The sequence below is a fragment of the Phallusia mammillata genome, unplaced genomic scaffold (genome assembly GCF_965637545.1).
Source record: "Phallusia mammillata unplaced genomic scaffold, kaPhaMamm4.hap1.1 HAP1_SCAFFOLD_95, whole genome shotgun sequence".
In the NCBI taxonomy this organism is placed as follows: Eukaryota; Metazoa; Chordata; class Ascidiacea; order Phlebobranchia; family Ascidiidae; genus Phallusia; species Phallusia mammillata.
The window spans coordinates 1-20717 of NW_027648849.1; the positions used below are offsets into that span (position 1 = coordinate 1).

General features: G+C 54.5%; 23 protein-coding genes across 23 annotated transcripts; 16 read left to right on the top strand and 7 right to left on the bottom strand.

Moving 5' to 3' along the window:
• Positions 1-6: 6 nt before the first annotated feature.
• LOC145207160 (histone H2A type 2-B) lies at positions 7-322 on the bottom strand (the record flags this gene model as incomplete). Its single annotated transcript, XM_080078625.1, has 1 exon — positions 7-322. A coding segment is annotated over exon 1 (316 nt), but the record flags the coding sequence as incomplete, so codon positions are not given.
• A 322-nt stretch (positions 323-644) lies between these two features.
• Positions 645-1735, top strand: LOC145207184 (histone H2B.2-like). The gene has a single exon (XM_080078651.1). The coding sequence runs from the start codon at positions 645-647 to the stop codon at positions 1002-1004; it is 360 nt and encodes a 119-aa protein (XP_079934777.1). The 3' UTR covers positions 1005-1735.
• A 493-nt stretch (positions 1736-2228) lies between these two features.
• On the top strand, positions 2229-3013 carry LOC145207164 (uncharacterized). Its single transcript, XM_080078630.1, has one exon. It carries the CDS (start codon positions 2356-2358, stop codon positions 2956-2958), a length of 603 nt encoding a protein of 200 aa, XP_079934756.1. The 5' UTR covers positions 2229-2355; the 3' UTR covers positions 2959-3013.
• On the top strand, positions 2978-3749 carry LOC145207186 (histone H4). The gene has a single exon (XM_080078653.1). It carries the CDS (start codon positions 3236-3238, stop codon positions 3545-3547), a length of 312 nt encoding a protein of 103 aa, XP_079934779.1. The 5' UTR covers positions 2978-3235; the 3' UTR covers positions 3548-3749.
• A 77-nt stretch (positions 3750-3826) lies between these two features.
• LOC145207165 (histone H3) lies at positions 3827-5149 on the top strand. Its single transcript, XM_080078631.1, has one exon. The coding sequence runs from the start codon at positions 3902-3904 to the stop codon at positions 4310-4312; it is 411 nt and encodes a 136-aa protein (XP_079934757.1). The 5' UTR covers positions 3827-3901; the 3' UTR covers positions 4313-5149.
• LOC145207169 (histone H2A) lies at positions 4614-4991 on the bottom strand. Its single transcript, XM_080078635.1, has one exon. The coding sequence runs from the start codon at positions 4989-4991 to the stop codon at positions 4614-4616; it is 378 nt and encodes a 125-aa protein (XP_079934761.1).
• Positions 5150-5326: 177 nt separating the features above from the next.
• Positions 5327-6041, top strand: LOC145207178 (histone H2B.1-like). Its single transcript, XM_080078644.1, has one exon. It carries the CDS (start codon positions 5327-5329, stop codon positions 5684-5686), a length of 360 nt encoding a protein of 119 aa, XP_079934770.1. The 3' UTR covers positions 5687-6041.
• A 43-nt stretch (positions 6042-6084) lies between these two features.
• LOC145207173 (histone H2A) lies at positions 6085-6520 on the bottom strand. The gene has a single exon (XM_080078638.1). The coding sequence runs from the start codon at positions 6518-6520 to the stop codon at positions 6143-6145; it is 378 nt and encodes a 125-aa protein (XP_079934764.1). The 3' UTR covers positions 6085-6142.
• Positions 6521-6842: 322 nt separating this feature from the next.
• On the top strand, positions 6843-7933 carry LOC145207182 (histone H2B.2-like). The gene has a single exon (XM_080078649.1). It carries the CDS (start codon positions 6843-6845, stop codon positions 7200-7202), a length of 360 nt encoding a protein of 119 aa, XP_079934775.1. The 3' UTR covers positions 7203-7933.
• Positions 7934-8477: 544 nt separating this feature from the next.
• LOC145207161 (uncharacterized) lies at positions 8478-9211 on the top strand. The gene has a single exon (XM_080078626.1). The coding sequence runs from the start codon at positions 8554-8556 to the stop codon at positions 9154-9156; it is 603 nt and encodes a 200-aa protein (XP_079934752.1). The 5' UTR covers positions 8478-8553; the 3' UTR covers positions 9157-9211.
• On the top strand, positions 9176-9947 carry LOC145207188 (histone H4). The gene has a single exon (XM_080078654.1). It carries the CDS (start codon positions 9434-9436, stop codon positions 9743-9745), a length of 312 nt encoding a protein of 103 aa, XP_079934780.1. The 5' UTR covers positions 9176-9433; the 3' UTR covers positions 9746-9947.
• A 77-nt stretch (positions 9948-10024) lies between these two features.
• Positions 10025-11347, top strand: LOC145207166 (histone H3). The gene has a single exon (XM_080078632.1). The coding sequence runs from the start codon at positions 10100-10102 to the stop codon at positions 10508-10510; it is 411 nt and encodes a 136-aa protein (XP_079934758.1). The 5' UTR covers positions 10025-10099; the 3' UTR covers positions 10511-11347.
• Positions 10812-11189, bottom strand: LOC145207171 (histone H2A). Its single transcript, XM_080078636.1, has one exon. The coding sequence runs from the start codon at positions 11187-11189 to the stop codon at positions 10812-10814; it is 378 nt and encodes a 125-aa protein (XP_079934762.1).
• A 177-nt stretch (positions 11348-11524) lies between the features above and the next one.
• On the top strand, positions 11525-12239 carry LOC145207180 (histone H2B.1-like). The gene has a single exon (XM_080078647.1). The coding sequence runs from the start codon at positions 11525-11527 to the stop codon at positions 11882-11884; it is 360 nt and encodes a 119-aa protein (XP_079934773.1). The 3' UTR covers positions 11885-12239.
• Positions 12240-12282: 43 nt separating this feature from the next.
• Positions 12283-12718, bottom strand: LOC145207176 (histone H2A). The gene has a single exon (XM_080078642.1). It carries the CDS (start codon positions 12716-12718, stop codon positions 12341-12343), a length of 378 nt encoding a protein of 125 aa, XP_079934768.1. The 3' UTR covers positions 12283-12340.
• A 264-nt stretch (positions 12719-12982) lies between these two features.
• On the top strand, positions 12983-14131 carry LOC145207185 (histone H2B.2-like). Its single transcript, XM_080078652.1, has one exon. It carries the CDS (start codon positions 13041-13043, stop codon positions 13398-13400), a length of 360 nt encoding a protein of 119 aa, XP_079934778.1. The 5' UTR covers positions 12983-13040; the 3' UTR covers positions 13401-14131.
• Positions 14132-14200: 69 nt separating this feature from the next.
• LOC145207163 (uncharacterized) lies at positions 14201-15409 on the top strand. The gene has a single exon (XM_080078629.1). The coding sequence runs from the start codon at positions 14752-14754 to the stop codon at positions 15352-15354; it is 603 nt and encodes a 200-aa protein (XP_079934755.1). The 5' UTR covers positions 14201-14751; the 3' UTR covers positions 15355-15409.
• Positions 15374-16145, top strand: LOC145207189 (histone H4). Its single transcript, XM_080078655.1, has one exon. It carries the CDS (start codon positions 15632-15634, stop codon positions 15941-15943), a length of 312 nt encoding a protein of 103 aa, XP_079934781.1. The 5' UTR covers positions 15374-15631; the 3' UTR covers positions 15944-16145.
• Positions 16146-16222: 77 nt separating this feature from the next.
• On the top strand, positions 16223-17545 carry LOC145207167 (histone H3). Its single transcript, XM_080078633.1, has one exon. It carries the CDS (start codon positions 16298-16300, stop codon positions 16706-16708), a length of 411 nt encoding a protein of 136 aa, XP_079934759.1. The 5' UTR covers positions 16223-16297; the 3' UTR covers positions 16709-17545.
• Positions 17010-17387, bottom strand: LOC145207172 (histone H2A). Its single transcript, XM_080078637.1, has one exon. The coding sequence runs from the start codon at positions 17385-17387 to the stop codon at positions 17010-17012; it is 378 nt and encodes a 125-aa protein (XP_079934763.1).
• Positions 17546-17722: 177 nt separating the features above from the next.
• LOC145207179 (histone H2B.1-like) lies at positions 17723-18437 on the top strand. Its single transcript, XM_080078645.1, has one exon. It carries the CDS (start codon positions 17723-17725, stop codon positions 18080-18082), a length of 360 nt encoding a protein of 119 aa, XP_079934771.1. The 3' UTR covers positions 18083-18437.
• A 43-nt stretch (positions 18438-18480) lies between these two features.
• On the bottom strand, positions 18481-18916 carry LOC145207174 (histone H2A). Its single transcript, XM_080078640.1, has one exon. The coding sequence runs from the start codon at positions 18914-18916 to the stop codon at positions 18539-18541; it is 378 nt and encodes a 125-aa protein (XP_079934766.1). The 3' UTR covers positions 18481-18538.
• Positions 18917-19238: 322 nt separating this feature from the next.
• LOC145207183 (histone H2B.2-like) lies at positions 19239-20329 on the top strand. The gene has a single exon (XM_080078650.1). The coding sequence runs from the start codon at positions 19239-19241 to the stop codon at positions 19596-19598; it is 360 nt and encodes a 119-aa protein (XP_079934776.1). The 3' UTR covers positions 19599-20329.
• Positions 20330-20717: the final 388 nt, after the last annotated feature.

Below are 20717 nucleotides of genomic sequence, written 5' to 3' on the forward strand. Positions count from 1 at the left end.
CGCCGCCCTGCGCAACGGTGACTCCGCTGAGCAGCTTGTTCAGCTCCTCGTCGTTGCGGATGGCCAACTGCAAGTGGCGCGGGATGATGCGGGTCTTCTTGTTGTCGCGGGCTGCGTTGCCGGCCAACTCGAGAACCTCGGCGCTAAGGTATTCAAGCACCGCGGCCAGATACACGGGCGCACCAGCTCCCACCCGGTCCGAGTAGTTGCCGTTGCGCAACAATCTGTGCACACGACCGACTGGGAACTGCAGCCCAGCGCGCGACGATCTGCTCTTTGGCTTTGCCTTGGACTTACCGCCACCTTTTCCACGTCCTGACATACTTCTGGTTGTTGCTGGACTATGTTACTGACACACAACAAATCGACTGAATGCCCGCGAGTAACGGATCTTCGCTCTTATAGCTCATGCCCTTGTCGAAATTCTCTCGCATTTCCGTCACGTGCGAATGAAATTCGACCACAGTCGCTCCTACAGTTATTGTTTCCTTCATGCTCTTGAGGAGCGTCGCCTCTTAAGAGATTTGACGCTTTATTTGCATGCAAATGTTTATAAAACCGAGCGGTGGCGGGAAATGCGTTTAGTTCGTTATTTTGACCTTCAGTACCAGCAGTGATCGTAGGCTAAACTGAGGCAGCACAGCATGGCAGCCAGCAAAGGAACTAAGAAGGCAGTGAAGAAGGCCGCGCCGGCCGACAAGACCAAAAAGCGCCGAAAGCGCAGACGCGAGACCTTCAGCATCTACATTTACAAGGTTCTGAAGCAGGTACACCCAGACACCGGCATCTCAAGCAAAGCGATGAACATCATGAACTCGTTCGTCAACGACGTGTTCGAGCGCATTGCTGGCGAAGCTTCCCGCCTGTCGCTCTACAACAAGCGACGGACTATTAGCAGCCGCGAGATCCAGACCTCAGTCCGTCTGCTCCTGCCCGGCGAATTGGCCAAGCACGCAGTGTCCGAAGGCACCAAGGCCGTTACCAAGTACACCAGCTCCAAGTAAGCACCAAAGCAAGCGCCGCGGGGGGCTTCATCACCCGAGCGAGGTCATCGCCGCCCTTGCCCCAAAAAACGGCTCTTTTCAGAGCCACCCGATCGTTCAAAGAGAGAATTGCAACGGCCGAAAGGCGGCCTGGTTAAAGTCATTTGCCGATTTCTTGCCGTTGTAGTTTTTCCTCGTTTTGGTCCCAGCCAATTCACCACGAAACACCGAAAAATGTATTTGCCCACACTAAAGCGCCACTAGCCTACTGACTGGCCCGCGGGAAAGCGCCCTTTGCGTGTTTTTTTTTCTCTGCCGACGTTTAGGCCAATGATTCGTCTGCTTTTCCGCGCCCGCCAAAAATAACAAATAAATACACCAATAAATGCTCCACAGCAGCCAGAGAAATACCAAAATCACAAGCAAAACTAGAGCGCTGCCAGCTTGTGCTACTCGAAAAACTCGAAAAGTTCCACCCGCCGATCTACGATCCTTCCACCACCGGACCGCAACTGAAAAACAACCCGACGGGAAAGGCCCCGGACCGCGAAGGATTTTGCAACAAATTCATTAATACTTACATAATTAACTGGCGCTAATGCTAATCAATTTGTAAAAGTCACACAATTTTTTGCTCGCCGCAAAGCCGAGATGCAGGCTCTCAAACATTCACTCATAACGTAAACTGTTTCTAGTCTTGTGTGTTGGTAATCCCCTGTGGTGTGAAAACATAATAAATGGAACCCACTGATCTGTGAAGGAGCGACGAGCCAAAGTAAAAACCAAACTCGCATTCCGCTTCGCTTTCAGGCCGCTCACTGACCTGCCTAGCTTGCCCCCTGCTGCGCAGGCGCCCTGTCCGACCTGTACTAACCCCCAGGCTTGGCGGTCCCAACAGTTCACCCCACACGACAGCAGCGGACGGCGCCGGGTGTCACGACCTCCGGGGCGCTTCGGCTCCACTTTTGTGACAAACCAGGCTTGCCGTGAACAAACCTGTTTGGGCCCGCAGCCGGATTTAGGCCACGCGCACACTCGACTAGGCGTCTCACACAGCTCAACGCCTCGCTCTGATGCCCCCCGTGGAGCACGCCGGCGCGGTGCGGGTCGCTAATTGCGCTGGCGTGCGACCTGAGCGTCGCACTGCACCACAGGGCACAAGCCGATGCCGAGCGACCTGGGGCCTCACTGGGGCAGGCCCGCGTTTAGGCGATTCAAGCACAAACTGCAAGTTTCACCCGCACCCGTCGGCGAGCCTTCCAAAACGTCGTTTCGCGTTAGTGCGGCCAGGCCATACAAATAGGCGTCGACGCCGCTTGCCCGGCAAACTTCATTTTGTTCTGTCAGTCAACCAGTCAGAAGCAACGACACTATGTCCGACTCAAAGAGCGCAGGAAAGAAGCAGGCCAGCAAAAAGGCAGTCGCGCCCAAGGCGCACCCCACCTACCAGGTGATGATCAACGCTGCCATTACGCAGCTAAAGGACAGGAGTGGCTCGTCGCGCCAGGCGATCGCCAAGTACATCAAGGCCAACTACAAGGTGGGTGACGGGGCTGACCACCACATCAGGCAGGCGCTGCGTCGTCTTTCCTCAAAGGGTCAGTTGTTAAACACCAGGGGTAGCAAGGGTGCGTCCGGCTCCTTCAAGCTCGTGAAACCGCAGGCCGGCGAGGGCAAGAAGAAGAAGCCCAAGGCAGCCGCAAAGAAGGCGGATAAGCCCAAGCAGGCCGCAGCCAAAAAGCCCGCCGCCAAGAAGGATGCAAAGAAGTCCCCCAAAAAGAAACCGGCGGCCAAACAAACGGCCACCAAGAAGGCGGCGGCAGGCAAGAAGTCGTCACCCAAGAAGGCGGTCAAGCAAGCGAAAAAGACCCCGGCGGCAAAGAAATCACCCAAGAAGACTGCTGTGAAGTCGAAAAAACCGGCGGCCAAGAAGCAGGCTAAAAAGCCTGCCGCCAAAAAGGCAACCAAGAAGTAGAGCGGAGCGGCGTAGAGATCCCCGCTCAACACAAACGGCTCTTTTCAGGGCCACCCACACTTTCGCAAAGAGAAAATGAAGTTTTCGCGCGCAAGCCGCACTAAGCCCTTTTAACTGTTCCGACCAGTTAACAAGCATTGTGCTCTAGTGCGCCGAATGCGGACATGTTGCACATACTTGCTTCGCTGATATTCGTTTTGGCACTATATAACTGGGAGGCGCGCAGAATGCGGCACAGTCGCTTTAGACTACGCAAGCAAGCAGCAACTACGCAAACATGTCAGGACGCGGAAAAGGTGGCAAAGGATTGGGAAAGGGAGGCGCGAAGAGGCACAGGAAGGTGCTGCGTGACAACATCCAGGGCATCACCAAGCCTGCGATCAGACGTCTTGCCCGTCGTGGTGGAGTCAAGCGAATTTCGGGTCTCATCTACGAGGAGACACGCGGCGTACTGAAGGTCTTTCTCGAGAACGTGATCCGCGACGCTGTCACTTACACCGAGCACGCCAAAAGGAAGACCGTCACGGCCTTGGACGTCGTCTATGCCTTGAAACGCCAGGGACGAACCCTGTACGGCTTCGGAGGCTAGGCACCTTCCAATCATCGGCAACGGCAGCAACAAAATCGGCCCTTTTCAGGGCCACTCATACTTATCGGGAGAGAATTTGTAAGGGCCGAGTGGCTCGGGCCTCGTGTTGATTAGCCGGCAACGAGCGGCGATAGATGTTATTTTTGCGCCAATAAAAAAATCCCTCGTTTCGCGGCCGCTTTGCCGATGCGGCGAGATCAAAGGTCTGATTGGTCGAGTTGAATTTTCGCAAACCAATAGGCGTGAGTCCACGAAGGTATATAACGCGGACCGAACACTGCCGGTTCATCAGTCTGACAGCAGCATCCGAAGCAGCAGCACCGTACTAAGAGCAAAAAGACAAAAGACAGCAGAATGGCACGTACCAAGCAAACAGCTCGCAAGTCGACCGGAGGCAAGGCGCCACGTAAGCAACTGGCCACCAAGGCCGCTCGCAAGAGCGCGCCGGCTACCGGGGGCGTGAAGAAGCCCCATCGGTACAGGCCAGGAACTGTGGCCCTCCGTGAGATTAGGCGTTACCAGAAGTCGACCGAACTTCTCATCCGCAAGCTGCCCTTCCAGAGGCTGGTGCGCGAGATCGCACAGGACTTCAAGACCGACCTGCGCTTCCAGAGCAGCGCCGTGATGGCTCTGCAGGAAGCCAGCGAAGCCTACCTGGTCGGCCTCTTTGAGGACACCAACTTGTGCGCGATCCACGCCAAGCGCGTCACCATCATGCCAAAGGACATCCAGCTCGCTCGGCGCATCCGCGGAGAGCGCGCGTAAATAGGGGCATCGGCGCAATCAACAACACAAACGGCTCTTTTCAGAGCCACCTAAATGCCAGTGAAAGAGATACTTGACTTGTATTTGTCCGCAGTAAGGTGGGCGAACGGTAATTTCGTTGCTCGCGTCGGGCAATAGGAGTAAAAAAACGAACAGACAGGGCCGCTGAAGCGCAAGCGGATATATGAAAGCAACCAGGGTGCGGGCACAGCACGTCAAACTCTTTTGCGAAAAATCGAGTGGCTCTGAAAAGAGCCGTTTCTGTTTTGCATCACGTACGAGACGAGACAGGGGCGTCGATTTAGGCTTTCTTGGAGGTCTTCTTTGGCAGAAGGACGGCTTGTATATTGGGCAGGACGCCGCCCTGGGCAACGGTGACACCGCTGAGCAGCTTGTTCAGCTCCTCGTCGTTGCGGATGGCCAACTGCAAGTGGCGCGGGATGATGCGGGTCTTCTTGTTGTCGCGGGCTGCGTTGCCGGCCAATTCCAGCACCTCGGCGCTTAGGTATTCGAGCACTGCGGCCAGATAGACGGGCGCGCCAGCTCCCACGCGGTCCGAGTAGTTACCGTTGCGCAAAAGCCTGTGCACACGACCGACTGGAAACTGCAGGCCAGCGCGCGACGATCTGCTTTTGGGCTTTGCCTTGGATTTGCCGCCACCTTTACCACGTCCTGACATAGTGCTGGTAGTTTGTTGACTGTTTTTGACTGAGTAACTGACAAACGTCGGTCAAATGCCTGCAAAATGCGTCTGTTCGCTTTTATAGCTCGTGCCTTTGTCGAAATTCTCTCGCATTTCCGTCACGTGCGAATAAAACTCGACCACCGTCGCTCGTACAGCTATTGTTTCCTTGTTGCTCTCAGAGGCGCCGCGTCTGAGGAGGTTTGATGTTTCATTTACATACGAGTGTTTATAAAATCGGGCGGTGGCGGGAAAAGCGTCCAGTTCGTTATTTTAACGTTGAGTTTTAGCACAGCTCGCCGTCGGACAAGACAAACCTAAGGCAAGACAGCATGGCAGCCAGCAAAGGAACTAAAAAAGCCGTGAAGAAGGCCGCACCGGCCGACAAGACCAAGAAGCGCCGAAAGCGCAGACACGAGACCTTCAGCATCTACATTTACAAGGTTCTGAAGCAAGTGCACCCGGACACCGGTATCTCAAGCAAAGCGATGGGCATCATGAACTCGTTCGTCAACGACGTGTTCGAGCGCATTGCCGCCGAGGCCTCACGACTGTCGCTCTACAACAAACGATCGACCATCAGCAGCCGCGAGATCCAGACCTCAGTCCGTCTGCTCCTGCCCGGCGAATTGGCCAAGCACGCAGTGTCCGAAGGCACCAAAGCCGTGACCAAATACACCAGCTCCAAGTAAGCGCGGCGCGGGGCTTGATCGAAAACGGCTCTTTTCAGAGCCACCTCAGTACTTAAAAAGGGAATTGCGACGGCCGAAACGGCTGTTTTGGACCGTGCTACAGTTTTGGCGAATGTCAAGTTGCTAAAAACCGCTTTGCTGCTGCTGGTGTGTTGGCCTTTTGTCCCAAAAGCATCGAACAATTTCGGTACCCATAGTTCATAAAATTTCGATTGGTGCAGAGTTTTATTTTTAGCCTGACCGAAAAATTAAAGGATGACGCCAAATTTATGTAAAAATCGTTGAAATGTCTGGAATTGGGGATATTATATCGAATGTACCCTATTTCTTTTTCTTGTGCAATTCATGGGCGTCGCGAAATGCGAAGGGGCGGGGATAAACTCTTTTGCGAATAAAGAAGGTGGCTCTGAAAAGAGCCGTTTTTGCTTCGCGCCACGTACTTGGCCGGGCGCCGATTTAGGCTTTCTTGGAGGTCTTCTTTGGCAGAAGGACGGCCTGGATATTGGGTAGGACGCCGCCCTGCGCAACGGTGACTCCGCTGAGCAGCTTGTTCAGCTCCTCGTCGTTGCGGATGGCCAACTGCAAGTGGCGCGGGATGATGCGGGTCTTCTTGTTGTCGCGGGCTGCGTTGCCGGCCAACTCGAGAACCTCGGCGCTAAGGTATTCAAGCACCGCGGCCAGATACACGGGCGCACCAGCTCCCACCCGGTCCGAGTAGTTGCCGTTGCGCAACAATCTGTGCACACGACCGACTGGGAACTGCAGCCCAGCGCGCGACGATCTGCTCTTTGGCTTTGCCTTGGACTTACCGCCACCTTTTCCACGTCCTGACATACTTCTGGTTGTTGCTGGACTATGTTACTGACACACAACAAATCGACTGAATGCCCGCGAGTAACGGATCTTCGCTCTTATAGCTCATGCCCTTGTCGAAATTCTCTCGCATTTCCGTCACGTGCGAATGAAATTCGACCACAGTCGCTCCTACAGTTATTGTTTCCTTCATGCTCTTGAGGAGCGTCGCCTCTTAAGAGATTTGACGCTTTATTTGCATGCAAATGTTTATAAAACCGAGCGGTGGCGGGAAATGCGTTTAGTTCGTTATTTTGACCTTCAGTACCAGCAGTGATCGTAGGCTAAACTGAGGCAGCACAGCATGGCAGCCAGCAAAGGAACTAAGAAGGCAGTGAAGAAGGCCGCGCCGGCCGACAAGACCAAAAAGCGCCGAAAGCGCAGACGCGAGACCTTCAGCATCTACATTTACAAGGTTCTGAAGCAGGTACACCCAGACACCGGCATCTCAAGCAAAGCGATGAACATCATGAACTCGTTCGTCAACGACGTGTTCGAGCGCATTGCTGGCGAAGCTTCCCGCCTGTCGCTCTACAACAAGCGACGGACTATTAGCAGCCGCGAGATCCAGACCTCAGTCCGTCTGCTCCTGCCCGGCGAATTGGCCAAGCACGCAGTGTCCGAAGGCACCAAGGCCGTTACCAAGTACACCAGCTCCAAGTAAGCACCAAAGCAAGCGCCGCGGGGGGCTTCATCACCCGAGCGAGGTCATCGCCGCCCTTGCCCCAAAAAACGGCTCTTTTCAGAGCCACCCGATCGTTCAAAGAGAGAATTGCAACGGCCGAAAGGCGGCCTGGTTAAAGTCATTTGCCGATTTCTTGCCGTTGTAGTTTTTCCTCGTTTTGGTCCCAGCCAATTCACCACGAAACACCGAAAAATGTATTTGCCCACACTAAAGCGCCACTAGCCTACTGACTGGCCCGCGGGAAAGCGCCCTTTGCGTGTTTTTTTTTCTCTGCCGACGTTTAGGCCAATGATTCGTCTGCTTTTCCGCGCCCGCCAAAAATAACAAATAAATACACCAATAAATGCTCCACAGCAGCCAGAGAAATACCAAAATCACAAGCAAAACTAGAGCGCTGCCAGCTTGTGCTACTCGAAAAACTCGAAAAGTTCCACCCGCCGATCTACGATCCTTCCACCACCGGACCGCAACTGAAAAACAACCCGACGGGAAAGGCCCCGGACCGCGAAGGATTTTGCAACAAATTCATTAATACTTACATAATTAACTGGCGCTAATGCTAATCAATTTGTAAAAGTCACACAATTTTTTGCTCGCCGCAAAGCCGAGATGCAGGCTCTCAAACATTCACTCATAACGTAAACTGTTTCTAGTCTTGTGTGTTGGTAATCCCCTGTGGTGTGAAAACATAATAAATGGAACCCACTGATCTGTGAAGGAGCGACGAGCCAAAGTAAAAACCAAACTCGCATTCCGCTTCGCTTTCAGGCCGCTCACTGACCTGCCTAGCTTGCCCCCTGCTGCGCAGGCGCCCTGTCCGACCTGTACTAACCCCCAGGCTTGGCGGTCCCAACAGTTCACCCCACACGACAGCAGCGGACGGCGCCGGGTGTCACGACCTCCGGGGCGCTTCGGCTCCACTTTTGTGACAAACCAGGCTTGCCGTGAACAAACCTGTTTGGGCCCGCAGCCGGATTTAGGCCACGCGCACACTCGACTAGGCGTCTCACACAGCTCAACGCCTCGCTCTGATGCCCCCCGTGGAGCACGCCGGCGCGGTGCGGGTCGCTAATTGCGCTGGCGTGCGACCTGAGCGTCGCACTGCACCACAGGGCACAAGCCGATGCCGAGCGACCTGGGGCCTCACTGGGGCAGGCCCGCGTTTAGGCGATTCAAGCACAAACTGCAAGTTTCACCCGCACCCGTCGGCGAGCCTTCCAAAACGTCGTTTCGCGTTAGTGCGGCCAGGCCATACAAATAGGCGTCGACGCCGCTTGCCCGGCAAACTTCATTTTGTTCTGTCAGTCAACCAGTCAGAAGCAACGACACTATGTCCGACTCAAAGAGCGCAGGAAAGAAGCAGGCCAGCAAAAAGGCAGTCGCGCCCAAGGCGCACCCCACCTACCAGGTGATGATCAACGCTGCCATTACGCAGCTAAAGGACAGGAGTGGCTCGTCGCGCCAGGCGATCGCCAAGTACATCAAGGCCAACTACAAGGTGGGTGACGGGGCCGACCACCACATCAGGCAGGCGCTGCGTCGTCTTTCCTCAAAGGGTCAGTTGTTAAACACCAGGGGTAGCAAGGGTGCGTCCGGCTCCTTCAAGCTCGTGAAACCGCAGGCCGGCGAGGGCAAGAAGAAGAAGCCCAAGGCAGCCGCAAAGAAGGCGGATAAGCCCAAGCAGGCCGCAGCCAAAAAGCCCGCCGCCAAGAAGGATGCAAAGAAGTCCCCCAAAAAGAAACCGGCGGCCAAACAAACGGCCACCAAGAAGGCGGCGGCAGGCAAGAAGTCGTCACCCAAGAAGGCGGTCAAGCAAGCGAAAAAGACCCCGGCGGCAAAGAAATCACCCAAGAAGACTGCTGTGAAGTCGAAAAAACCGGCGGCCAAGAAGCAGGCTAAAAAGCCTGCCGCCAAAAAGGCAACCAAGAAGTAGAGCGGAGCGGCGTAGAGATCCCCGCTCAACACAAACGGCTCTTTTCAGGGCCACCCACACTTTCGCAAAGAGAAAATGAAGTTTTCGCGCGCAAGCCGCACTAAGCCCTTTTAACTGTTCCGACCAGTTAACAAGCATTGTGCTCTAGTGCGCCGAATGCGGACATGTTGCACATACTTGCTTCGCTGATATTCGTTTTGGCACTATATAACTGGGAGGCGCGCAGAATGCGGCACAGTCGCTTTAGACTACGCAAGCAAGCAGCAACTACGCAAACATGTCAGGACGCGGAAAAGGTGGCAAAGGATTGGGAAAGGGAGGCGCGAAGAGGCACAGGAAGGTGCTGCGTGACAACATCCAGGGCATCACCAAGCCTGCGATCAGACGTCTTGCCCGTCGTGGTGGAGTCAAGCGAATTTCGGGTCTCATCTACGAGGAGACACGCGGCGTACTGAAGGTCTTTCTCGAGAACGTGATCCGCGACGCTGTCACTTACACCGAGCACGCCAAAAGGAAGACCGTCACGGCCTTGGACGTCGTCTATGCCTTGAAACGCCAGGGACGAACCCTGTACGGCTTCGGAGGCTAGGCACCTTCCAATCATCGGCAACGGCAGCAACAAAATCGGCCCTTTTCAGGGCCACTCATACTTATCGGGAGAGAATTTGTAAGGGCCGAGTGGCTCGGGCCTCGTGTTGATTAGCCGGCAACGAGCGGCGATAGATGTTATTTTTGCGCCAATAAAAAAATCCCTCGTTTCGCGGCCGCTTTGCCGATGCGGCGAGATCAAAGGTCTGATTGGTCGAGTTGAATTTTCGCAAACCAATAGGCGTGAGTCCACGAAGGTATATAACGCGGACCGAACACTGCCGGTTCATCAGTCTGACAGCAGCATCCGAAGCAGCAGCACCGTACTAAGAGCAAAAAGACAAAAGACAGCAGAATGGCACGTACCAAGCAAACAGCTCGCAAGTCGACCGGAGGCAAGGCGCCACGTAAGCAACTGGCCACCAAGGCCGCTCGCAAGAGCGCGCCGGCTACCGGGGGCGTGAAGAAGCCCCATCGGTACAGGCCAGGAACTGTGGCCCTCCGTGAGATTAGGCGTTACCAGAAGTCGACCGAACTTCTCATCCGCAAGCTGCCCTTCCAGAGGCTGGTGCGCGAGATCGCACAGGACTTCAAGACCGACCTGCGCTTCCAGAGCAGCGCCGTGATGGCTCTGCAGGAAGCCAGCGAAGCCTACCTGGTCGGCCTCTTTGAGGACACCAACTTGTGCGCGATCCACGCCAAGCGCGTCACCATCATGCCAAAGGACATCCAGCTCGCTCGGCGCATCCGCGGAGAGCGCGCGTAAATAGGGGCATCGGCGCAATCAACAACACAAACGGCTCTTTTCAGAGCCACCTAAATGCCAGTGAAAGAGATACTTGACTTGTATTTGTCCGCAGTAAGGTGGGCGAACGGTAATTTCGTTGCTCGCGTCGGGCAATAGGAGTAAAAAAACGAACAGACAGGGCCGCTGAAGCGCAAGCGGATATATGAAAGCAACCAGGGTGCGGGCACAGCACGTCAAACTCTTTTGCGAAAAATCGAGTGGCTCTGAAAAGAGCCGTTTCTGTTTTGCATCACGTACGAGACGAGACAGGGGCGTCGATTTAGGCTTTCTTGGAGGTCTTCTTTGGCAGAAGGACGGCTTGTATATTGGGCAGGACGCCGCCCTGGGCAACGGTGACACCGCTGAGCAGCTTGTTCAGCTCCTCGTCGTTGCGGATGGCCAACTGCAAGTGGCGCGGGATGATGCGGGTCTTCTTGTTGTCGCGGGCTGCGTTGCCGGCCAATTCCAGCACCTCGGCGCTTAGGTATTCGAGCACTGCGGCCAGATAGACGGGCGCGCCAGCTCCCACGCGGTCCGAGTAGTTACCGTTGCGCAAAAGCCTGTGCACACGACCGACTGGAAACTGCAGGCCAGCGCGCGACGATCTGCTTTTGGGCTTTGCCTTGGATTTGCCGCCACCTTTACCACGTCCTGACATAGTGCTGGTAGTTTGTTGACTGTTTTTGACTGAGTAACTGACAAACGTCGGTCAAATGCCTGCAAAATGCGTCTGTTCGCTTTTATAGCTCGTGCCTTTGTCGAAATTCTCTCGCATTTCCGTCACGTGCGAATAAAACTCGACCACCGTCGCTCGTACAGCTATTGTTTCCTTGTTGCTCTCAGAGGCGCCGCGTCTGAGGAGGTTTGATGTTTCATTTACATACGAGTGTTTATAAAATCGGGCGGTGGCGGGAAAAGCGTCCAGTTCGTTATTTTAACGTTGAGTTTTAGCACAGCTCGCCGTCGGACAAGACAAACCTAAGGCAAGACAGCATGGCAGCCAGCAAAGGAACTAAAAAAGCCGTGAAGAAGGCCGCACCGGCCGACAAGACCAAGAAGCGCCGAAAGCGCAGACACGAGACCTTCAGCATCTACATTTACAAGGTTCTGAAGCAAGTGCACCCGGACACCGGTATCTCAAGCAAAGCGATGGGCATCATGAACTCGTTCGTCAACGACGTGTTCGAGCGCATTGCCGCCGAGGCCTCACGACTGTCGCTCTACAACAAACGATCGACCATCAGCAGCCGCGAGATCCAGACCTCAGTCCGTCTGCTCCTGCCCGGCGAATTGGCCAAGCACGCAGTGTCCGAAGGCACCAAAGCCGTGACCAAATACACCAGCTCCAAGTAAGCGCGGCGCGGGGCTTGATCGAAAACGGCTCTTTTCAGAGCCACCTCAGTACTTAAAAAGGGAATTGCGACGGCCGAAACGGCTGTTTTGGACCGTGCTACAGTTTTGGCGAATGTCAAGTTGCTAAAAACCGCTTTGCTGCTGCTGGTGTGTTGGCCTTTTGTCCCAAAAGCATCGAACAATTTCGGTACCCATAGTTCATAAAATTTCGATTGGTGCAGAGTTTTATTTTTAGCCTGACCGAAAAATTAAAGGATGACGCCAAATTTATGTAAAAATCGTTGAAATGTCTGGAATTGGGGATATTATATCGAATGTACCCTATTTCTTTTTCTTGTGCAATTCATGGGCGTCGCGAAATGCGAAGGGGCGGGGATAAACTCTTTTGCGAATAAAGAAGGTGGCTCTGAAAAGAGCCGTTTTTGCTTCGCGCCACGTACTTGGCCGGGCGCCGATTTAGGCTTTCTTGGAGGTCTTCTTTGGCAGAAGGACGGCCTGGATATTGGGTAGGACGCCGCCCTGCGCAACGGTGACTCCGCTGAGCAGCTTGTTCAGCTCCTCGTCGTTGCGGATGGCCAACTGCAAGTGGCGCGGGATGATGCGGGTCTTCTTGTTGTCGCGGGCTGCGTTGCCGGCCAACTCGAGAACCTCGGCGCTAAGGTATTCAAGCACCGCGGCCAGATACACGGGCGCACCAGCTCCCACCCGGTCCGAGTAGTTGCCGTTGCGCAACAATCTGTGCACACGACCGACTGGGAACTGCAGCCCAGCGCGCGACGATCTGCTCTTTGGCTTTGCCTTGGACTTACCGCCACCTTTTCCACGTCCTGACATACTTCTGGTTGTTGCTGGACTATGTTACTGACACACAACAAATCGACTGAATGCCCGCGAGTAACGGATCTTCGCTCTTATAGCTCATGCCCTTGTCGAAATTCTCTCGCATTTCCGTCACGTGCGAATGAAATTCGACCACAGTCGCTCCTACAGTTATTGTTTCCTTCATGCTCTTGAGGAGCGTCGCCTCTTAAGAGATTTGACGCTTTATTTGCATGCAAATGTTTATAAAACCGAGCGGTGGCGGGAAATGTGTTTAGTTCGTTATTTTGACCTTCAGTACCAGCAGTGATCGTAGGCTAAACTGAGGCAGCACAGCATGGCAGCCAGCAAAGGAACTAAGAAGGCAGTGAAGAAGGCCGCGCCGGCCGACAAGACCAAAAAGCGCCGAAAGCGCAGACGCGAGACCTTCAGCATCTACATTTACAAGGTTCTGAAGCAGGTACACCCAGACACCGGCATCTCAAGCAAAGCGATGAACATCATGAACTCGTTCGTCAACGACGTGTTCGAGCGCATTGCTGGCGAAGCTTCCCGCCTGTCGCTCTACAACAAGCGACGGACTATTAGCAGCCGCGAGATCCAGACCTCAGTCCGTCTGCTCCTGCCCGGCGAATTGGCCAAGCACGCAGTGTCCGAAGGCACCAAGGCCGTTACCAAGTACACCAGCTCCAAGTAAGCACCAAAGCAAGCGCCGCGGGGGGCTTCATCACCCGAGCGAGGTCATCGCCGCCCTTGCCCCAAAAAACGGCTCTTTTCAGAGCCACCCGATCGTTCAAAGAGAGAATTGCAACGGCCGAAAGGCGGCCTGGTTAAAGTCATTTGCCGATTTCTTGCCGTTGTAGTTTTTCCTCGTTTTGGTCCCAGCCAATTCACCACGAAACACCGAAAAATGTATTTGCCCACACTAAAGCGCCACTAGCCTACTGACTGGCCCGCGGGAAAGCGCCCTTTGCGTGTTTTTTTTTCTCTGCCGACGTTTAGGCCAATGATTCGTCTGCTTTTCCGCGCCCGCCAAAAATAACAAATAAATACACCAATAAATGCTCCACAGCAGCCAGAGAAATACCAAAATCACAAGCAAAACTAGAGCGCTGCCAGCTTGTGCTACTCGAAAAACTCGAAAAGTTCCACCCGCCGATCTACGATCCTTCCACCACCGGACCGCAACTGAAAAACAACCCGACGGGAAAGGCCCCGGACCGCGAAGGATTTTGCAACAAATTCATTAATACTTACATAATTAACTGGCGCTAATGCTAATCAATTTGTAAAAGTCACACAATTTTTTGCTCGCCGCAAAGCCGAGATGCAGGCTCTCAAACATTCACTCATAACGTAAACTGTTTCTAGTCTTGTGTGTTGGTAATCCCCTGTGGTGTGAAAACATAATAAATGGAACCCACTGATCTGTGAAGGAGCGACGAGCCAAAGTAAAAACCAAACTCGCATTCCGCTTCGCTTTCAGGCCGCTCACTGACCTGCCTAGCTTGCCCCCTGCTGCGCAGGCGCCCTGTCCGACCTGTACTAACCCCCAGGCTTGGCGGTCCCAACAGTTCACCCCACACGACAGCAGCGGACGGCGCCGGGTGTCACGACCTCCGGGGCGCTTCGGCTCCACTTTTGTGACAAACCAGGCTTGCCGTGAACAAACCTGTTTGGGCCCGCAGCCGGATTTAGGCCACGCGCACACTCGACTAGGCGTCTCACACAGCTCAACGCCTCGCTCTGATGCCCCCCGTGGAGCACGCCGGCGCGGTGCGGGTCGCTAATTGCGCTGGCGTGCGACCTGAGCGTCGCACTGCACCACAGGGCACAAGCCGATGCCGAGCGACCTGGGGCCTCACTGGGGCAGGCCCGCGTTTAGGCGATTCAAGCACAAACTGCAAGTTTCACCCGCACCCGTCGGCGAGCCTTCCAAAACGTCGTTTCGCGTTAGTGCGGCCAGGCCATACAAATAGGCGTCGACGCCGCTTGCCCGGCAAACTTCATTTTGTTCTGTCAGTCAACCAGTCAGAAGCAACGACACTATGTCCGACTCAAAGAGCGCAGGAAAGAAGCAGGCCAGCAAAAAGGCAGTCGCGCCCAAGGCGCACCCCACCTACCAGGTGATGATCAACGCTGCCATTACGCAGCTAAAGGACAGGAGTGGCTCGTCGCGCCAGGCGATCGCCAAGTACATCAAGGCCAACTACAAGGTGGGTGACGGGGCCGACCACCACATCAGGCAGGCGCTGCGTCGTCTTTCCTCAAAGGGTCAGTTGTTAAACACCAGGGGTAGCAAGGGTGCGTCCGGCTCCTTCAAGCTCGTGAAACCGCAGGCCGGCGAGGGCAAGAAGAAGAAGCCCAAGGCAGCCGCAAAGAAGGCGGATAAGCCCAAGCAGGCCGCAGCCAAAAAGCCCGCCGCCAAGAAGGATGCAAAGAAGTCCCCCAAAAAGAAACCGGCGGCCAAACAAACGGCCACCAAGAAGGCGGCGGCAGGCAAGAAGTCGTCACCCAAGAAGGCGGTCAAGCAAGCGAAAAAGACCCCGGCGGCAAAGAAATCACCCAAGAAGACTGCTGTGAAGTCGAAAAAACCGGCGGCCAAGAAGCAGGCTAAAAAGCCTGCCGCCAAAAAGGCAACCAAGAAGTAGAGCGGAGCGGCGTAGAGATCCCCGCTCAACACAAACGGCTCTTTTCAGGGCCACCCACACTTTCGCAAAGAGAAAATGAAGTTTTCGCGCGCAAGCCGCACTAAGCCCTTTTAACTGTTCCGACCAGTTAACAAGCATTGTGCTCTAGTGCGCCGAATGCGGACATGTTGCACATACTTGCTTCGCTGATATTCGTTTTGGCACTATATAACTGGGAGGCGCGCAGAATGCGGCACAGTCGCTTTAGACTACGCAAGCAAGCAGCAACTACGCAAACATGTCAGGACGCGGAAAAGGTGGCAAAGGATTGGGAAAGGGAGGCGCGAAGAGGCACAGGAAGGTGCTGCGTGACAACATCCAGGGCATCACCAAGCCTGCGATCAGACGTCTTGCCCGTCGTGGTGGAGTCAAGCGAATTTCGGGTCTCATCTACGAGGAGACACGCGGCGTACTGAAGGTCTTTCTCGAGAACGTGATCCGCGACGCTGTCACTTACACCGAGCACGCCAAAAGGAAGACCGTCACGGCCTTGGACGTCGTCTATGCCTTGAAACGCCAGGGACGAACCCTGTACGGCTTCGGAGGCTAGGCACCTTCCAATCATCGGCAACGGCAGCAACAAAATCGGCCCTTTTCAGGGCCACTCATACTTATCGGGAGAGAATTTGTAAGGGCCGAGTGGCTCGGGCCTCGTGTTGATTAGCCGGCAACGAGCGGCGATAGATGTTATTTTTGCGCCAATAAAAAAATCCCTCGTTTCGCGGCCGCTTTGCCGATGCGGCGAGATCAAAGGTCTGATTGGTCGAGTTGAATTTTCGCAAACCAATAGGCGTGAGTCCACGAAGGTATATAACGCGGACCGAACACTGCCGGTTCATCAGTCTGACAGCAGCATCCGAAGCAGCAGCACCGTACTAAGAGCAAAAAGACAAAAGACAGCAGAATGGCACGTACCAAGCAAACAGCTCGCAAGTCGACCGGAGGCAAGGCGCCACGTAAGCAACTGGCCACCAAGGCCGCTCGCAAGAGCGCGCCGGCTACCGGGGGCGTGAAGAAGCCCCATCGGTACAGGCCAGGAACTGTGGCCCTCCGTGAGATTAGGCGTTACCAGAAGTCGACCGAACTTCTCATCCGCAAGCTGCCCTTCCAGAGGCTGGTGCGCGAGATCGCACAGGACTTCAAGACCGACCTGCGCTTCCAGAGCAGCGCCGTGATGGCTCTGCAGGAAGCCAGCGAAGCCTACCTGGTCGGCCTCTTTGAGGACACCAACTTGTGCGCGATCCACGCCAAGCGCGTCACCATCATGCCAAAGGACATCCAGCTCGCTCGGCGCATCCGCGGAGAGCGCGCGTAAATAGGGGCATCGGCGCAATCAACAACACAAACGGCTCTTTTCAGAGCCACCTAAATGCCAGTGAAAGAGATACTTGACTTGTATTTGTCCGCAGTAAGGTGGGCGAACGGTAATTTCGTTGCTCGCGTCGGGCAATAGGAGTAAAAAAACGAACAGACAGGGCCGCTGAAGCGCAAGCGGATATATGAAAGCAACCAGGGTGCGGGCACAGCACGTCAAACTCTTTTGCGAAAAATCGAGTGGCTCTGAAAAGAGCCGTTTCTGTTTTGCATCACGTACGAGACGAGACAGGGGCGTCGATTTAGGCTTTCTTGGAGGTCTTCTTTGGCAGAAGGACGGCTTGTATATTGGGCAGGACGCCGCCCTGGGCAACGGTGACACCGCTGAGCAGCTTGTTCAGCTCCTCGTCGTTGCGGATGGCCAACTGCAAGTGGCGCGGGATGATGCGGGTCTTCTTGTTGTCGCGGGCTGCGTTGCCGGCCAATTCCAGCACCTCGGCGCTTAGGTATTCGAGCACTGCGGCCAGATAGACGGGCGCGCCAGCTCCCACGCGGTCCGAGTAGTTACCGTTGCGCAAAAGCCTGTGCACACGACCGACTGGAAACTGCAGGCCAGCGCGCGACGATCTGCTTTTGGGCTTTGCCTTGGATTTGCCGCCACCTTTACCACGTCCTGACATAGTGCTGGTAGTTTGTTGACTGTTTTTGACTGAGTAACTGACAAACGTCGGTCAAATGCCTGCAAAATGCGTCTGTTCGCTTTTATAGCTCGTGCCTTTGTCGAAATTCTCTCGCATTTCCGTCACGTGCGAATAAAACTCGACCACCGTCGCTCGTACAGCTATTGTTTCCTTGTTGCTCTCAGAGGCGCCGCGTCTGAGGAGGTTTGATGTTTCATTTACATACGAGTGTTTATAAAATCGGGCGGTGGCGGGAAAAGCGTCCAGTTCGTTATTTTAACGTTGAGTTTTAGCACAGCTCGCCGTCGGACAAGACAAACCTAAGGCAAGACAGCATGGCAGCCAGCAAAGGAACTAAAAAAGCCGTGAAGAAGGCCGCACCGGCCGACAAGACCAAGAAGCGCCGAAAGCGCAGACACGAGACCTTCAGCATCTACATTTACAAGGTTCTGAAGCAAGTGCACCCGGACACCGGTATCTCAAGCAAAGCGATGGGCATCATGAACTCGTTCGTCAACGACGTGTTCGAGCGCATTGCCGCCGAGGCCTCACGACTGTCGCTCTACAACAAACGATCGACCATCAGCAGCCGCGAGATCCAGACCTCAGTCCGTCTGCTCCTGCCCGGCGAATTGGCCAAGCACGCAGTGTCCGAAGGCACCAAAGCCGTGACCAAATACACCAGCTCCAAGTAAGCGCGGCGCGGGGCTTGATCGAAAACGGCTCTTTTCAGAGCCACCTCAGTACTTAAAAAGGGAATTGCGACGGCCGAAACGGCTGTTTTGGACCGTGCTACAGTTTTGGCGAATGTCAAGTTGCTAAAAACCGCTTTGCTGCTGCTGGTGTGTTGGCCTTTTGTCCCAAAAGCATCGAACAATTTCGGTACCCATAGTTCATAAAATTTCGATTGGTGCAGAGTTTTATTTTTAGCCTGACCGAAAAATTAAAGGATGACGCCAAATTTATGTAAAAATCGTTGAAATGTCTGGAATTGGGGATATTATATCGAATGTACCCTATTTCTTTTTCTTGTGCAATTCATGGGCGTCGCGAAATGCGAAGGGGCGGGGATAAACTCTTTTGCGAATAAAGAAGGTGGCTCTGAAAAGAGCCGTTTTTGCTTCGCGCCACGTACTTGGCCGGGCGCCGATTTAGGCTTTCTTGGAGGTCTTCTTTGGCAGAAGGACGGCCTGGATATTGGGTAGGACGCCGCCCTGCGCAACGGTGACTCCGCTGAGCAGCTTGTTCAGCTCCTCGTCGTTGCGGATGGCCAACTGCAAGTGGCGCGGGATGATGCGGGTCTTCTTGTTGTCGCGGGCTGCGTTGCCGGCCAACTCGAGAACCTCGGCGCTAAGGTATTCAAGCACCGCGGCCAGATACACGGGCGCACCAGCTCCCACCCGGTCCGAGTAGTTGCCGTTGCGCAACAATCTGTGCACACGACCGACTGGGAACTGCAGCCCAGCGCGCGACGATCTGCTCTTTGGCTTTGCCTTGGACTTACCGCCACCTTTTCCACGTCCTGACATACTTCTGGTTGTTGCTGGACTATGTTACTGACACACAACAAATCGACTGAATGCCCGCGAGTAACGGATCTTCGCTCTTATAGCTCATGCCCTTGTCGAAATTCTCTCGCATTTCCGTCACGTGCGAATGAAATTCGACCACAGTCGCTCCTACAGTTATTGTTTCCTTCATGCTCTTGAGGAGCGTCGCCTCTTAAGAGATTTGACGCTTTATTTGCATGCAAATGTTTATAAAACCGAGCGGTGGCGGGAAATGCGTTTAGTTCGTTATTTTGACCTTCAGTACCAGCAGTGATCGTAGGCTAAACTGAGGCAGCACAGCATGGCAGCCAGCAAAGGAACTAAGAAGGCAGTGAAGAAGGCCGCGCCGGCCGACAAGACCAAAAAGCGCCGAAAGCGCAGACGCGAGACCTTCAGCATCTACATTTACAAGGTTCTGAAGCAGGTACACCCAGACACCGGCATCTCAAGCAAAGCGATGAACATCATGAACTCGTTCGTCAACGACGTGTTCGAGCGCATTGCTGGCGAAGCTTCCCGCCTGTCGCTCTACAACAAGCGACGGACTATTAGCAGCCGCGAGATCCAGACCTCAGTCCGTCTGCTCCTGCCCGGCGAATTGGCCAAGCACGCAGTGTCCGAAGGCACCAAGGCCGTTACCAAGTACACCAGCTCCAAGTAAGCACCAAAGCAAGCGCCGCGGGGGGCTTCATCACCCGAGCGAGGTCATCGCCGCCCTTGCCCCAAAAAACGGCTCTTTTCAGAGCCACCCGATCGTTCAAAGAGAGAATTGCAACGGCCGAAAGGCGGCCTGGTTAAAGTCATTTGCCGATTTCTTGCCGTTGTAGTTTTTCCTCGTTTTGGTCCCAGCCAATTCACCACGAAACACCGAAAAATGTATTTGCCCACACTAAAGCGCCACTAGCCTACTGACTGGCCCGCGGGAAAGCGCCCTTTGCGTGTTTTTTTTTCTCTGCCGACGTTTAGGCCAATGATTCGTCTGCTTTTCCGCGCCCGCCAAAAATAACAAATAAATACACCAATAAATGCTCCACAGCAGCCAGAGAAATACCAAAATCACAAGCAAAACTAGAGCGCTGCCAGCTTGTGCTACTCGAAAAACTCGAAAAGTTCCACCCGCCGATCTACGATCCTTCCACCACCGGACCGCAACTGAAAAACAACCCGACGGGAAAGGCCCCGGACCGCGAAGGATTTTGCAACAAATTCATTAATACTTACATAATTAACTGGCGCTAATGCTAATCAATTTGTAAAAGTCACACAATTTTTTGCTCGCCGCAAAGCCGAGATGCAGGCTCTCAAACATTCACTCATAACGTAAACTGTTTCTAGTCTTGTGTGTTGGTAATCCCCTGTGGTGTGAAAACATAATAAATGGAACCCACTGATCTGTGAAGGAGCGACGAGCCAAAGTAAAAACCAAACTCGCATTCCGCTTCGCTTTCAGGCCGCTCACTGACCTGCCTAGCTTGCCCCCTGCTGCGCAGGCGCCCTGTCCGACCTGTACTAACCCCCAGGCTTGGCGGTCCCAACAGTTCACCCCACACGACAGCAGCGGACGGCGCCGGGTGTCACGACCTCCGGGGCGCTTCGGCTCCACTTTTGTGACAAACCAGGCTTGCCGTGAACAAACCTGTTTGGGCCCGCAGCCGGATTTAGGCCACGCGCACACTCGACTAGGCGTCTCACACAGCTCAACGCCTCGCTCTGATGCCCCCCGTGGAGCACGCCGGCGCGGTGCGGGTCGCTAATTGCGCTGGCGTGCGACCTGAGCGTC

Bases quoted from the DNA above. Each gene is read 5' to 3' on its own strand.
- LOC145207184 (XM_080078651.1), top strand. From the start codon at position 645: ATGGCAGCCAGCAAAGGAACTAAGAAGGCAGTGAAGAAGGCCGCGCCG.
- LOC145207164 (XM_080078630.1), top strand. From the start codon at position 2,356: ATGTCCGACTCAAAGAGCGCAGGAAAGAAGCAGGCCAGCAAAAAGGCA.
- LOC145207186 (XM_080078653.1), top strand. From the start codon at position 3,236: ATGTCAGGACGCGGAAAAGGTGGCAAAGGATTGGGAAAGGGAGGCGCG.
- LOC145207165 (XM_080078631.1), top strand. From the start codon at position 3,902: ATGGCACGTACCAAGCAAACAGCTCGCAAGTCGACCGGAGGCAAGGCG.
- LOC145207169 (XM_080078635.1), bottom strand. From the start codon at position 4,991: ATGTCAGGACGTGGTAAAGGTGGCGGCAAATCCAAGGCAAAGCCCAAA.
- LOC145207178 (XM_080078644.1), top strand. From the start codon at position 5,327: ATGGCAGCCAGCAAAGGAACTAAAAAAGCCGTGAAGAAGGCCGCACCG.
- LOC145207173 (XM_080078638.1), bottom strand. From the start codon at position 6,520: ATGTCAGGACGTGGAAAAGGTGGCGGTAAGTCCAAGGCAAAGCCAAAG.
- LOC145207182 (XM_080078649.1), top strand. From the start codon at position 6,843: ATGGCAGCCAGCAAAGGAACTAAGAAGGCAGTGAAGAAGGCCGCGCCG.
- LOC145207161 (XM_080078626.1), top strand. From the start codon at position 8,554: ATGTCCGACTCAAAGAGCGCAGGAAAGAAGCAGGCCAGCAAAAAGGCA.
- LOC145207188 (XM_080078654.1), top strand. From the start codon at position 9,434: ATGTCAGGACGCGGAAAAGGTGGCAAAGGATTGGGAAAGGGAGGCGCG.
- LOC145207166 (XM_080078632.1), top strand. From the start codon at position 10,100: ATGGCACGTACCAAGCAAACAGCTCGCAAGTCGACCGGAGGCAAGGCG.
- LOC145207171 (XM_080078636.1), bottom strand. From the start codon at position 11,189: ATGTCAGGACGTGGTAAAGGTGGCGGCAAATCCAAGGCAAAGCCCAAA.
- LOC145207180 (XM_080078647.1), top strand. From the start codon at position 11,525: ATGGCAGCCAGCAAAGGAACTAAAAAAGCCGTGAAGAAGGCCGCACCG.
- LOC145207176 (XM_080078642.1), bottom strand. From the start codon at position 12,718: ATGTCAGGACGTGGAAAAGGTGGCGGTAAGTCCAAGGCAAAGCCAAAG.
- LOC145207185 (XM_080078652.1), top strand. From the start codon at position 13,041: ATGGCAGCCAGCAAAGGAACTAAGAAGGCAGTGAAGAAGGCCGCGCCG.
- LOC145207163 (XM_080078629.1), top strand. From the start codon at position 14,752: ATGTCCGACTCAAAGAGCGCAGGAAAGAAGCAGGCCAGCAAAAAGGCA.
- LOC145207189 (XM_080078655.1), top strand. From the start codon at position 15,632: ATGTCAGGACGCGGAAAAGGTGGCAAAGGATTGGGAAAGGGAGGCGCG.
- LOC145207167 (XM_080078633.1), top strand. From the start codon at position 16,298: ATGGCACGTACCAAGCAAACAGCTCGCAAGTCGACCGGAGGCAAGGCG.
- LOC145207172 (XM_080078637.1), bottom strand. From the start codon at position 17,387: ATGTCAGGACGTGGTAAAGGTGGCGGCAAATCCAAGGCAAAGCCCAAA.
- LOC145207179 (XM_080078645.1), top strand. From the start codon at position 17,723: ATGGCAGCCAGCAAAGGAACTAAAAAAGCCGTGAAGAAGGCCGCACCG.
- LOC145207174 (XM_080078640.1), bottom strand. From the start codon at position 18,916: ATGTCAGGACGTGGAAAAGGTGGCGGTAAGTCCAAGGCAAAGCCAAAG.
- LOC145207183 (XM_080078650.1), top strand. From the start codon at position 19,239: ATGGCAGCCAGCAAAGGAACTAAGAAGGCAGTGAAGAAGGCCGCGCCG.